The 15,434-nt window shown below is 40.4% G+C and overlaps 1 protein-coding gene across 1 annotated transcript; it reads right to left on the bottom strand.

Annotated features, from left to right (window-relative positions):
- Window positions 1-12,202: 12,202 nt before the first annotated feature.
- Window positions 12,203-14,621, bottom strand: GSPT2 (G1 to S phase transition 2). Its single transcript, XM_068962721.1, has 2 exons — window positions 14,567-14,621; window positions 12,203-14,460 (listed from the first exon to the last, which is right to left on the bottom strand). Exon 2 carries the CDS (start codon window positions 14,447-14,449, stop codon window positions 12,551-12,553), a length of 1,899 nt encoding a protein of 632 aa, XP_068818822.1. The 5' UTR covers window positions 14,450-14,460; window positions 14,567-14,621; the 3' UTR covers window positions 12,203-12,550.
- Window positions 14,622-15,434: the final 813 nt, after the last annotated feature.

The raw sequence follows: 15,434 nt of genomic DNA on the forward strand, positions 1-15,434 counted from the left end.
AGTCGAAATGAGGTGGATGAACACAGCCCATTATATAGAGTGAAGTAAGTCAGAAAGTGAAAAACAAATATGTTAATACATATATATAGGGCTTCCCATGTCGCTCAGTGGTAAAGGATCCACGTGCCAATGCAAGAGACTCAGATTGGTTCCCTGGCGCAGGGATACCCCTGGAGAAGGAAATGGAAACCCATTCCAGTGTTCTTGTCTGGGAAATCTCATGGATAGAGGAGCCTGGCAGGCTGAAGTCCATGGGGTCGCAAAAGAGTCAGACATAACTTAGTGACTAAAACAACAACAAAGCATATACATGGAATCTAGAAAAATGGTACTCAAGAACTTATTTGTAGTGCAGCAATACAGACTCAGACTTAGAGGATGGTCTTATGGACACAGTGAGGGAGGGAGAGAATGGGACAAACTGAGAGAGTAGCATTGACATATGTACACCACAATGAGTAAAATAGACAGCCATTTCGAAGCTTCCATACAACACAGGGAGCCCAGCCTAGCACTCTATGACGACTTAGAGTGGTGGGATGAGGGGGGTGGGGTGAGTAGGAGGGAGCCTCCAGAGGGAGGATATATACATATATATATACTTATGGCTGGGTTCGTCTCTTTGTATGACAGAAACCGATGCAACATTGTAAAACATCCTCCAATTAAAATAAAAAAATTTTAAATGAATGATGACTATTTCTATATATTGATTTGAAACACTCTCTGGGATATATTTACAAGTGAGGAAAAATCAAGATGGGGAAACTGTATAGTACATTATTGCTTACCTCTCATGGTAAGTATGAATACATATCAACTGTAATCACCAAACTAAAAATAATGTACATATGTAAGAATGTTCAGAGTGGTAGGAACAAGAAGCCAAGCTGGATTCTGCTAAAATACACTGTCTTCTAGGTTTGACATTGGTATTATGTAAATTTTCTGCATATTTATAAAAACTAATTAAGTTAAAATCAAGGAAAAGCAAAATGAACCAACTATACTTCATTGTGCATCCAACTGGTATCATTACCATACAGAAACAATGTTTAATGATTTTAAAATAAAGCCATTTGTCCTGCACATTCCTAGAGGGTATAACTTGAGGACCAAAACAATCACATGAAAACTTTAAACTGTTTTCAGAATCAGTATTTTTATTGGTAGTGTTGGCATGATTTTTTGGACACTGTTGGTTGTGAATTGTGGGAAAACATTAATGAGTAATTTTTAATTATTTGGTTTCACTGGGAGTCAAGACTTGTGGCTTCATAGAAAGGATATGCTTATGAAAGATCAAGGTCATAAAGCAAATACCCTGGAGGCCTGAATTTGAATGGGTAGTATCAGTATAAACTCATACTATATTTTCCTTTAAAAAGAATAGCTCTGCCCCCTTACAAAGCAAGAAGAATTTTCCACTAAAAAATAAATCTAGATTAACTCATTTCAAGAAAAGTATAAGGTGAGCCTTGAGCAACTTGATGCACCAGAAAAGGGGAAGGCCTACCAAGGTCATGTAAAAAGGATTCAAGAGCTATTCTGAAGAGCCTAAATGCCTTAAAATGGTACAGTTTGAGCATCTATAAGAATGATAAGTAAACAGGTTTGAACACATTTAGTGTCCTTAGATATTATATTCATGGTGATCCTAAAATTTACTCTGTGGTCACCTTTAAAAGTGCTAAGAAATAAATTCATAATTTCAAAACTCTTATATAGAAGGAAAGCATCAAATAATTATCCTTCTATCTATATAGCTACTGTTTAATCAAATAACTAGTGAGGAAAATATTCTCTTTAGAGAGGTATTCTAGTTAATAAATGAACAAAGATAAATAGAATATCTTCATACTATAAACTTCAATGAAATAACTGGATCTAGGCACTAATCATCAGTGTTTGCTTCCATCATAAAACAAGAGATGACCAGATATTATGTATATCCAGATAGAAGTACATAGCACTACCTGTGAAGTTGTTGTTCAGTCACCCAGTTGTGTCTCTTTGAAACCTCATGAACTGTAGTGTGCCAGGCCTCCCTGTCCATCACAGGGCCCTGTGAAGTATTCTTGCTTTAAAAAACAGGGAAGAAGAAAAACTTGACTCCAATGAAGCTTCTAACAACCAATTTACAGGGAAGTCAGGAGACAGACTTGTTAAACAATGACAGGATGTCAGCAAAATCCAGATTGTGTGGAACTCTAGAGAAATAAAGGACCCAAAATTTTTAATGTATAAATTGCAAGAAAAACAAAAGAAGGGACAACCTATAGGTTGAAAGAGACTTAATAATCATGTTGACAAATTATAATGCATGGGCGTAAACTGGATCTTGATTTGGAAATCAAATTAAAAAATAAAGATATATGACACAATTGGAACATTTAAACTAAGAATGAATATTTGAAGATATTTAGGAATTACAACTTTATATGTTATAATATTACTGTGCTTGTATTTTTTAACTATGTCTTTTAGAAATACATACTGAAATACTCTTATTAAGTGATATGATATTTAGATTAATTTCAAAGTAATCTGCAAATAAAGAGAAGTAGGTGGGAATGTAGATTAAATAAAATTAAATAAGATTTCTTAACTGTTGGAGCTATGTGAGATCTACATGGGTTCTTTACAATGGTACATTTTGTTATGTATCTGACAGTATAACAAAGATATTTTTTAAATGTACACAGCCATAATATAGACTGATTAATCAAAATTCCTGGATATGAAGCAAGGGCATTAGTATTGTTAAAAGTTACTTTCAAATGAGTCTACTATGTGGCTAAAGTTTAGAGACAATGATCTAAAGAATGCCTTACTCTTTTTCCCTCTCCTTATAAAAAATCTAGAAGTACACTTGCATTGGTTCAACTGTTCAAAGATGTCATAAGGATACCACAGCTTCCATCCTCCTGCTCAGCTTTTTTTCAACAGATTGACTCTATGACCATATGCTTGTCACAGTATAGTTCCAGTCATCTCTATCACATCCCAATTACCATCTTTTTCCTATAAAAGTCCCCAGCACATTCCTGTATACATCATTGGGAAGAACTGGGCCATATGGCCATCCTTAAGTGTAGAGGAGGCTGGAAAAACCATCATCTGACAAAGGGGAATGAGAATAGCCATGACGGGACTAGAGAAATTATGAGTCCCCCTTGCCCCACTCCTACCCCCTAGGGCTGGACTTATTGCTTCTTTTTGAAAAAAAATCAGTGTTTCATACCATAGGGCATTGGTAGGAAAGGCTATTCCCTTACTTTCTGTACATGCCTTGCTCAACCAGTTCCTGCTTTGCTGCTGCTGCTGCTGCTGCTAAGTCGCTTCAGTCGTGTCCAACTCTGTGCGACCCCATAGATGGCAGTCTGCCAGGCTCCCCCGTCCCTGGGATTCTCCAGGCAAGAACACTGGAGTTGGTTGCCATTTCCTTCTGCAATGCATGAAAGTGAAAAGTGAAAGTAAAGTCGCTCGGTAGTGCCTGACTCTTTGCGATCCCATGGACTGCAGCCTACCAGGCTCCTCCATCCATGGGATTTTCCAGGCAAGAGTACTGGAGTGGGGTGCCATTGCCTTCTCCGAGTTCCTTTACTTACACCATATTCACATGACTGACCTTCCCTTTTAATCATAGAGCCTAATCAGTAAATGCTTATGCACTTGTCCCCAGCCCCAGCTAATGACTATTCTAATCTTAGAACAGAACATTAGATAAGAACATCTCCACTTGTTAGTGTATCAAAAGGGTAGTGAAGGGTGTGCTCCTCTCCTGGTTTCCCTGGTGACTGATGAGCTGACCTCCCCATACCCCTGGGAGCAAAGACAGCTACCATGTCACAAAGACTGCCACCTTTCACCACACATTGTAGGTTGTCGCTCCAAGACCTTGCTTCAGACACATAAGATCACCCCCCCACACACACACACACACCCATTAAATCACTGATGTCTCTATCACTGACTCCAGGTTCTTTCTTTGGTCTTGAGGCTGGGCAAGTACAGGCCTTGCAGGTCTTATTCCTTCTATGTCATTCATGAGGCACCAGAGTTTCATAGAAGAGGGGTGAGGTGGCTTATTCAGGATTCTAATTAGTGGCTTCATGGTACACTACCCCTGTGCCATGGGTCAGAGTCCCTTCTCTGGATTACTAAGATCACTGTCTAAAACATAAACGGAAAGAAAAAAGAGGTCCACAATTTCTTCAGCACCATGCTAGGTATATTCTATGTCAGGAAGGGGATATATTTTGATTCTGGCCACTTCTCTGATAATAGGATCTACTGGAAGAGGTGGGGACAACAAGGTGGCCGCGAGCAGAACTTACCCTTCATCGTAGCTGTTCTATCTGCAAACTCAGATCACATGTGTTGTTTTGTTTTGTTTCTATCAATGCCATTTATTTGAAACACCAGTTATATGTAGGAAAAAGTCAGTGTTGCATGCTTGTCAGTAACAGTAGAAAAATAGAGCGAGTGAAAACCTTTGTACAACTGTAATGATACTCAAAAGAGAAATGTATCATTTTACAATGCTTCACACAGGTGAATTCAAGTTTGTAATTTCCTAAGGCGATCCTGGAGGAAAAAAATACTATATGTATATATATCTTTAAAAAACACTATGTACAATTAAAGTTTAAACAAGTTTTATAAAGTGCTTGTTATGCACGTTGTAGAAAATACTTGCACAGGACATGAAATCAGTTTCAGAAAAATTTCTGAGCCTTTAGCATTGCAGGTACTTGACTTTATACCAGTAAAAACACAACCACAAAAAATGCAGTGTTGTAGAAAATACTACCTCTCTGAAGTAAAGATGTGGTACATAAACAGCAAGTAGAATTCAGGAATCTTCATCTTTCAGCCACCCCACCTAAAAGCAGGGTTCCATCCAACCTGCACATGGAACCCAGATACACAGTCATGTGCAAGTATGTGATGAAGCTTCCAGAGCTCATCTCAGCTCTTAGACAGAACCCATGTAAACACAAACACAAGAGGTTACTTTCAAGATACACACCTGCAAGTAATCTTTCTATAGAAATGGCCACAGTATTAAAATATTCAGAATATGTAAGACTTACTCATGATCTGAGAATTTTCGAGAGGGGGGAAAAAATCAAAAGACTTGCCAATATAACAATTACATAACAGCTATTGCAATCTGTAGAACAAAAAGACAACATTTCATAAAATATTGTTCATACAACAGCATTACTAGAAAATAGTACAATACCTTTAGTGTGTGATGGTAATTCTTTGAGTAAGGCTATCTGTAATGAGGTTTGAAAGTAAACTCCTTAGTAGACAGAGTAAACCATTGCAGAACAGGGAATAGCACCCATCACTGCTGCTTTAATAGTAACTTTCAACACTAAGTTGAAGTTCAATCAAATAATTATTTTAAAAAGTCAAATAAACATTTCCCTTTGAGTTCAGTCCTAAGATAAAAAAAACATAAATGTCTTAACATTGCAAAAAAAGTATCTTACAAGTGCTTCATAAAACACATTTTCCCCTAAAAGGCAGATTTAAACATGAAAATACATATTTTGCTGAGTAGTTGCTGAGAAGTGTTCATCTTTCACCTCTAGAGACTGACACACAGAGGTCATCTTTGCGCCTTCCTGCTGATATGGTTTCTCCTTCATTATCATCTAAATTCAAATGGACAAGTATTGTCCACTGCTACTAGGGCTTGAACAACAAATCCAAAGAAAACCCAATAAAGAACCTTTTTTTAAGGAAGTATAATCTGCCTGCCAATGCAGGAGACACAAGTTCCATCCCTGGGTCGAGATGATTGCCTGGAGAAGGAAATGGAAACCCACTCCAGTATTCTTGCCTAGGAAATCTCATGGACAGAGGAGCCTAGTGGGCTACAGTCCATGGGGTCACAAAGAGTAGGATACGACTTAGCAGCTAAACAACAGAAACAAGAGTTAGGTAAGTTTTCATAGAGGGTTCAACAGAAAACTCAAATAAAAATAATTAATTTAAAATCTACCTGGTTACCAAAATGTCAGGAAAGTTTAGGTCTAGGGATGTGCCCGCTGCTGCTGCTAAGTCGCTTCGTCGTGTCCAACTCTGTGCGACCCCATAGATGGCAGCCCATGAGGCTCCCCCATCTCTGGGATTCTCCAGTCAAGAACACTGGAGTGGGTTGCCATTTCCTTATCCAATGCATGAAAGTGAAAAATGAAAGTGAAGTCACTCAGTCGTGTCCGACTCTTAGCGACCTCATGGACTGCAGCCCACCGGGCTCCTCCGTCCATGGGATTTTCCAGGCAAGAGTGCTGGAGTGGGGTGCCATTGCCTTCTCCAAGGGATGTGCCTAAGAAAAGCTAAAGGGGCATGTGAGAGAAGGTATGCATGGTACATGGAAAATTCAAACTATTTTTTCAGGAGTAATTTTTGCCTTTCATGCAGCTGTCTTTTCCTCTTAGGAGTCACAGGTGACGTTGAACTGAACTTATTAATCACAAAACTAAAACAAAAATATAAGAATAAGACCAACAGCATCTTGAAACATGGATCTTCTCCTTCCATTCTAGGATCTAACTGGTATTCGTTAACCTCAACACAGCGGGCACCAAAAGTGGAACTTGTCTAATGGCCTGATTGTCTGTGGCCTCAGGAAGAGATCTGGTATCTTGAGATTTCATTCTCAAGAAATTTCTACACTAAGTAAACTCTATGTTCTCTGGCCTAAATTTTATATTATTTCTGAGAGCAATCTTACTCAGACTTCACATTTATTTTAGTACAGCACTGAAAGAGTAAGCATTAGAAAAGATTGAATTCTGATTTTGGTTGAAATTAGAACTGTTTAGATGATAGCTCAAAGCTCACAAGGCTATTATTTCAGCATAGTCTCCATTTTTTCGAAATTTATTACAAAGGAGAATATGGACTGGTGAAGAAATCAGACTGAACTTTGAGGACTCCCACAAGAATTATACCAAAAAAAAAAAATACAAATGACATGGTGGACCTGTTTTGCACTGTAGCACCTCTGTAGGGAGTCTCAGTGAAGTTCAGGCTCTCGTTGCAGGGAAGCCAAACATGATCAGGGTAGAAGCAGCCATGGAACTTTACCATATAGCACTGTTCTTGGAATTTAACATGCTTGCACAAGGCTGTGAGGATATCATTGCTGAAATCATCTTATTAGATGCCTTAATTGCCATCCCCAAGTGGAGCTCTCATCCATATGGCTCTAAATGGGTGCACAACAAGCTTTATATTTTCTGTGAGGAATTTTCCCAGGTCATTACTCTGGATGTTTTTTATGAACTCAGCCAAGACTATCTGCTCACTGCTATCCAATCTGACTACCTACAGGCAAGTAAACAAAATATCCCTGAATACTGGATTAAATGGGGTGAGCATCAGTTAATGAAGAGACTAGCAGACAAAGAGCCAAACTTATTGGGTGGCACTGCTCATACTGTGAACTAGAGAGGTGTAAATAGATGAGATGCTGCTAATTCAGCCAGGCATTGGTAGATAGTGTGAGACTGAACACTGACACTTGGGGATCTGTGAGGCTTGATAATATCACCATCCTCAGAGTTGGCTGCCATGCTACCAGCAGTGCCAGAGGTTTTGACCTCTTTGTCTCACAGAATGAATCTGATGTGTATATGTCCCCTAGCCACCTGGAGGCCCAGCTCAGATTCTGCTGGGAAATCAATATGACCTTTCTCATGCCCTGAAATTCCCTCCAGGCCTTAAGTAGTGTTCCATCCATAGAGGCAAATGTTCTTGAATTATGTTTAATTTGGTCACAGCAACTTTTCATCCACCACCAGGATCTTATGAAGCCACCACATATCTGTCCTGAATCACCATCCTTTAAGGGTAAAACCTCCTAGATGTATCTCCTTCCCTTCGAACCTCGATGTTCCCTTCTCAAATGGGTAAAATGCATGCTTGAGGCTCATTTACCCTTTCAGAGTTATTTTGGTTTCGTGTGCGTTGAAGGACACAGATGGGGATGGAGCATTCTGCCATTAGCATCACTCAAAGAGTTAACCCTTTACATATTTTTAAATGTATTAATATATTTTATTTCACCTGTTCATTTATACCTTACAAAATTGACAAAAGAAGCTAAAGCAGTTTGGAAAGCTAAATAATATATGTCGTGAGCATCAGTTAAAGCAGGGTGCAAAATGAAATACAAAGGTGGAAATCAAACACTAACCTTTGATAAGATAGTGGAGAACAGAAGGAACCTGGTACTGCAGTCCATAGGGTCACAAAGAGCCAGACACCACTTAATCACTGAACAACAACAAACCTTTAATCCAGGAAATGTCAGCTAAACCGGCAGATGTCATTGGGAGTCTTTCTTGTTCATCTGCTATGTAACAATGTGTTCTTCTTCTGTAAATTTATTGCTGTGGCAAAAGGTCACTGAAAGACTGTGGTAGAGCTAGTAAAAGCAGTTTGGGGAGGAGATAATTCATCTAAATCTCAGAGATTAGAGGAAGACTTTTAATCAGAGTTCCAAATGTGAGGAAAGAGCTGTAATTTACTTATTGGATATATATCATATCAAGTGAGAGCTATAAACCTTATTTTATTTTATTTTATTGGTCCTCTCATTCTAAAACTGGGGGCAGGTCTCAATATTCTTTGAACTTTTTAAGTTCAACAGTGAAAGATACAAATATCTTCCTTAGGGGGCTGAGAACTATCTGCAAATTATGTGTCCATGTAAATTCGGATTGTTTAACATTAATCTGAGTAGAAAATAAGGGGCTTTGCTGAAACCCCTTTTGACTGATTCTTAGAACTTGACTGAACTTTTCATCCACTGAGTTATAAAGAAACTGTTACGATTTTTAAAGGGTAAGTGAAGGAAAAGAGAATCCCCCTAGAATTTAGACGATTTTCCTCTAAAATGATCTGGCAGTGTTGAGTGCAAGATGGAACTGTAAAGGAAGCCTACAGTCAATATTCTATAGGCTACAGTGTCAAACTGTATACTGTACTCTCTTGCATACAAGCAAAACTTTTTTTTTTTTTTCCCTCGTTTTGTTTTCTCATTCGTGGCATGTTCATACAGAAGGGTTTTATCTTCTCTTCCTTTTCCCTTGTTGATTTTGGTGATTGGTCGAACATGAGCACACCCAGGGTGTTTTGAAGAAGCCTCTCCCAAATTCTAAGGCAAGCCCACTTTCCCCACCCTGTGGAAGTGGTCGTGTCCCTACTGAGAAATCTGGGATCAAACTTTCCTTCCCCTCAGTGGCCAAACATGAGTAGATGTTGTTAAATGAAAACTAGGACAAATGAAAAAATGTCAATACTTTCAACAGAAAATAGAGAATCCCATGTTGATGTTTGACAGAAAACAATGAAATTCTGGAAAGCAATGATCCTTCAATTAATACATAAATTTTAAAAATTTAAAAGAAAGAAAATATAGAATCATACTGAACATAGAAACAGGCATTGGATCAATGTGAACATGTCCAAATGTTCAGGTTTTGGCAGAATTTCTGTGGTTGCTGGATAATTTTTTTTGAATGACCATGAAACAGTAATAATTTTCCTGCTGCTAAATAGGCCATTTTAATTAGTGTGTGAGTTGAATATTTGCACTGCAAAATGTGCATAAGTAAACTTTAAAAAGAACAGGTTCTTGCATTGTAGTACATCAGAGTCATGGCACTGTTAAAAGGTCTATTTTGAGAAACGATTTGTCTATTGGGAGACAGGAATGGTAACCATAATGGATATTAATAGCACTGACAATTTGTCCTGGGTACCAGAGAAAGGTACTCGAAGTTGAGTAATGTGGAGACCTGCTAGCTTCTGCCCAGCTCAAACCTTCCACTTTCTTTCTTTCATGGGTCTTTGCTGAAGTACCAAATAAATTGGCCCCCTTTCCTAAATTTCCTATTTGTCCTATAATGATCAGAAGAATAAAAGGAAGAGCCTTGGGAGAAAAGTTGCCAAGAGTGAAATGGCTAGGCACATATTGAGAAATCCTGAAGTAGGAAGTTCATGATGTATTTACAGGATGCAGCCAGACTTGGGGAGTTTCTACACTGACCTTGCTTGTCAGGAATTTGAGATGCTCTTAGCACAGTTAAGTTAAATAGGTCTAAATTAGAGGCAACAGGGGACCTCTGAAGGGACACTGTTTTGTATGCCCTGGGGAAACAGTACTGTGCTTGTGAATGGCCTTAATGGCCATTATTGGAGGACACTACCAGACATTAAGAACTACAGAGAAAAGTTATTCATGAAGCTAGAAAAAAACTGTTACGAGTGTATATATTTTCCTAAAGAGTCTCCAACCACCTGGATCATCTCTGAAATGAAAATTATTGGTTTCTAAAATCCACTCCCAAAGATTTATGTCCTGATTTCTGAATGTTGTTTTATATATATATATATATTTCAGAGCTCCTGGTGGAGAAGTTTCTATACAACTGGCTAATGAGAAAGACATTTAGGAGACAGTTAGGGTTGATGGGAAGTTATCCAAATTGGATGGAGAAAGTTCTGTTCTGCCTTGTGGCTTTGGCCTATTAGTGGATGCTATCTACAATGATCCTATTGGTAAATTACTAAAATTGTAAAATCATTGAGATTGATGCAGCATCAGAAACAGATTTTTAAAAAGTGGCTGCCACAGTAAAACTTTTAGCAAACACTCCACTTTGTACAAAGTTCAGAGCACAGAGGCAAAAGAACGAACTCTAAAATAAGATGAAACTCTTGCCACTGATATTCTAATTATTAAAGGACTGGGTCCAAGACAACATGAGACACATCCCTGTGGGTTAGGTCAGCTGACATATGACAAAATAAAAAACCTCTTTTCCTTTGTGGGTGTCCTGAAGATCTATGGTTGGATGATACAGAGCCATGCTACTGATGCTCTGAAAAGACCTGTGGCTATCTCTAATTCTGAAGGTACATGGGGACACAAACAAAGGGACCGTGGAGAAGGGTCCTGAGCATTGCCCAGGGTGTTCCAGCAGCAATCCCCACCCTTGTTAAACCACCCCATGAGTGTGAGGAAATGGATGTGCCCACCACTGGGCAGTGTTTACACTGGGCCACTACCCACTTACCAAGACAGAAAGTTCTTGCAGTTGTTGAGTTACACAGGTTATAAAGCCTCTCTCCTAGCAATAAAAGTAGTCACCTCAGGATCTACAGTTGGTGTTTTCCTCAATGTACTCTTCATGGACAAGTCCTGTTATCTCTGACCCCAAGAGTGTGTTGTGATATGATTGTAAAAATGACCCCTCACCTTTCCTACTAACCCCAAACAGTGAAGAATGGGAGAGTGGAATGGTCTCCCCATTTCTAAGCTCAGGACTCTCATTAACCCTTACTTGTCAGTGAATGACTGATTTACTATTACAAGTATTTATCTTCTCAACAGTAATGCCCCTTATTGTGTTGTGCCCCACACCACAAGGTTCTCAGTGAACAGAACAAAGGGGTGCGTTAAGATGAAGCTGTGCTGTTTAGTCGCTCAGTCATGTCCAACTCTTTGTGAACCCCCTAGGGACTGTAGCCCACCAGGCTCCTCTGTCCTTGGGGATTCTCCAGGCAAGAATACCAGAGAGGGTTGCCATGCCCTCCTCCAGGGGATCTTCCCAATCCAGGGATCGAACCCAGGTCTCCCACATTGAAGGCGGATTCTTTACTGTCTGAGCCACCAGTGAAGCCCAGGGAGTACAGATAACAGTCTAGTCAACATACTATCTGAATTCCCAGGTATATTTGTAATCTGGCCATGTTCAACATTTGAGGACTTGGTAGATGGCATGAGCTTTTTTTTTTTTCCCCCAAATACCAAGTAAGGAAGCAGAAGAGCTCCTTTATTGACTGGACTTGAACACAGAAAACAAAGTTCACTGGGAAGAGCTCTAAAATTTTTTTCATCAAAATTAAAACCTTTCCTTTAACACAAACCTGTGCATTATTTGTAAATTCTTCATTTAAAGCAGTGAGTACAAGACAGTTTTTAAAAACCCAGGTAATAAGATGTATTCAGTTATTTGAGAAAGTGAAAAAGCTAACTGAGAAGTATTATAGACAAATTTTTAAAATATTTAAAAGCACTTCAAATACCAGTAAGAGTTTCAAATGGAATATTTTATTCACATGTTAGTTGTCTTTAACATGTACACACACACTGACACACTCTGATTGGTCTGATTGGAACAAGGGTTGTCTAAGTATCCTAAAGGAAAATGAAAAATTAAAAATATATTAATTTTTCATTGTTATAGACAATTACATCCACATCAGTTACAAAGATTTTACTGATTCTGTTCAAGGAAGCAGAATGGAATAGGAGGAGGAAATTGTGGGTAAATTCAACAGTGACATAACTGAGATCTCAACATGAGAGCTGACAAAACATGGATTTTTGCTGTGAAATTTTTCTTTGCAAAATATGGAGAAAAGTTTGTCAACGTGTAGTAAATAAGAGAAGATGGTGAACTTTATCATAGTCAATTCTCACAGTATTGTATAGGGGCATCATGAAAACTGCTTAGTCCTTCTCTGGGACCAGTTTCAGAACTTTGCCAATTGCAATGGTCTTACCCTCATCTCTTAAAGTAAAACGACCCATCTGAGGAAAATCTTTGAATGTCTCAAGGCAGATAGTTCCTGCTGTCCTTAAACGGGCAATGCACACTTGATCTTGCTTCACGAAGCGGGGCCGTATCTTACTCTTTTCTCCTGATTTTTTATCTACCAAGGAGATTAAGGCTGTTATCTCAACTTCCTCAATACAAGTATGAATATGCAGCACTGCATTATAACCTGGGCAGATGATGGATTTGTGCTCAATAATCACTATCTGAACATCAAATGTGCGTCCAGAATGGCAAAGATTAGTAGGATCACAGAGTATGAATCCTGGAAGAATCTCTTCTTCTTCAATTCCCTTCAGTCTGATTTTAAGGTTTTCACCTGGGGCTACATAATCAGTTTCAGCATCATCAGAAAGTATTCCAAGAACTTCCACATTGTGCTTGTTTGGCATCATCACAAGCTGCTGGCCTTTAAAAATGGATCCTGATTCCAGCTTTCCCAGGACCACAGTGCCCATATCCTTGTACTTATCCACAATTGGCAGTCTAATTGGTCCATCAATGGATCTGTTGAAGTTTGGCATATTATCCAAATATGGAATGAATGGTAATCCAGTGTACCAAGGGCAGAAATCTGATTGCTCTTTAATATTTGCCCCGGTCAGCCCTGAGCAGGGCATAAAGTGAATGTCCTTTTTGGGACTAAAGCCGACTTTTTTCAAAAAGGGCACTAGCTTTTCTTTACATTCTTCATATCTCTCAATGCTCCAATTTACTGTGGGATCATCCATCTTATTAATAAGCACTATCAAATATTTCACCCCTGCCGTTTTTGCCAACATTGCATGTTCTCTTGTCTGTCCACCTTTTTCAAATCCAGTCTCAAACTCTCCTTTCCTGGCAGAGATTACCAGTACAGCCAAATCAGCTTGAGAAGCACCACCGATCATATTTGGGACAAAACTCTTATGGCCAGGGGCATCTAAAATTGTGAAATGTTTCTTTTCTGTTTCAAAATAGGCACGACCCACTTCTACTGTTTTACCCTTGTCTCGTTCTTCCTGGTTCGTATCTAAGGCCCAGGACAAATACCAAGTTTCTCTGTTTTTTTCTTTAGCTTCTCTTTCATATTTCTCAAGTGTTCTTTTGTCAACCATTCCTGTCAAAAACATGATCTGTCCTCCAATGGTTGACTTCCCGGCATCGACATGCCCAATGAATACCACATTTACGTGTTCTTTTTTAGGAGCACCTGAGGGTACGACCATAGATTTCGATTTTCTGATTTCCTCTTTCTCCATCATTTCCTGGCCACTTTCTTCTGGGGGCCCCGAATCTCCCAAGGAACTACCCCCTGGCTCGGCTTCACTTACTTCTTTATTGTGCTCCCATGACTCTTCTAAAACCATCTCCACCTCTCCATTTTCTACAACAGGTTCTGAAAGTTCCATGGTAACGGCTGAATTGGAACCTTCACGCCACAATAACTGTTCCTCTTTGGAATGTTCCACAGGTGCCCCCCGTCCCAGCCTTTTACCTTGAAGGTTGCCCGCACCCGTACAGGTTTCATAGAATCCGGGGGCGTCATTCGGGGGGGTCTGCGGCTGGCTCGGGCCCCGCAGGAAGGCCGGCACGAACTCCGCGGCATGGACGTTAGGCACGAAGGGTTTGGCGTTGATGTTGAGCTGACGGCTGAAGGCCGAGCTGAGGGGCTCATGCTGCACCTCGGCGGCGGCCGCCGCCAACGCCGAGGAGGCTCGGTCCCCGCTCGGGGCCAAACCCGGTGCTTCCATGTCCACCTGGTCCCAGCAGTCGGGAGCCGAGTCGCTGCTGCTGCTGCTGCCCAGGTCCATCGTCTTCAGCCCTGATAGATGCGGGGAGGGAACGGGTTTAATGGGAGGAAAGAGACGGCAGTGCCGCCGGGAGTGAGGCGGCAAGAGTGGGAGTCGGGATGGGGAAGCGACACGAACCTTAGCGGCGGCGTGGAGGCAGCCGGGTCCCGACACTGCATTCGCAACTGCAGCGGCAGCAGCAGATATGGCGGCGCAGCCTCTCCTGTTGTGTGTGAGCGGATCTCCTCCCCCAAACCCCGACCACTTCCGACTCTTCCAAGGCCGACCCGGTGCCGGGCGGGGATTGACCCCTAGCTGCCATCCGTATGCTCGGCCTCCCGCATCCTTAGTCCTGGCTGAGGTCCAAAAGCCTCTTTTTTTAAAACAAAAAAAAAACTGAAAATTTCCATTCATTTTTGTATGCGCGCTCCGGGAGAGCGATTTGACCACGATGTAATGATTAAACCTAGACAGGCACACCTGATTTCCAATTCTACTCAGATTCTAGTGAAAATGAACATTCCTATTGAACAAATGGAGGTAGGATAGGGGTTAAAGGCTTACCCAGCAACTGAAAGAAGAAATTAGTGATTAGGGGGGTGCTCTTGAAATACAGGAAGATGAAGCTGAACCTTGGAAATGTGACCTTAGATCAGACATTAATTTGAAACCCTTTCCAGTGCGCTCCTCCCCCCACCACCCCACCCCAATAAATAAGCCTGTAACTTTGGCTGATGGCTTTCATGGTGTAAAGATGGGCTTATAACCTCTTTTTACGTAAAGCACTTGGGCTGTGTCTGCTTGGAAGAAGTTTCCAATGAGACCCTTGTCCCAGTCTAGCTGCACAACCTATAGCATTTGTGCAGGTGCCTGGACAATGGCTAGCCTGTGATGTGGTGGTGGGTCAGATAGACAGGTACAGGACTCAGATCTCTTGTATTCTTCTAATCAACTGTATTCTGGTGTACCTTCCTCACTAACCTCCCTGGAGTACACTTGAGGTCCA

The sequence above is a fragment of the Capricornis sumatraensis genome, chromosome X (genome assembly GCF_032405125.1).
Source record: "Capricornis sumatraensis isolate serow.1 chromosome X, serow.2, whole genome shotgun sequence".
Classification (NCBI taxonomy): Eukaryota; Metazoa; Chordata; class Mammalia; order Artiodactyla; family Bovidae; genus Capricornis; species Capricornis sumatraensis.

What these genes read in the sequence shown, in the direction of transcription:
- GSPT2 (XM_068962721.1), bottom strand. Translation starts at nt 14,449, where the DNA reads ATGGACCTGGGCAGCAGCAGCAGCAGCGACTCGGCTCCCGACTGCTGG.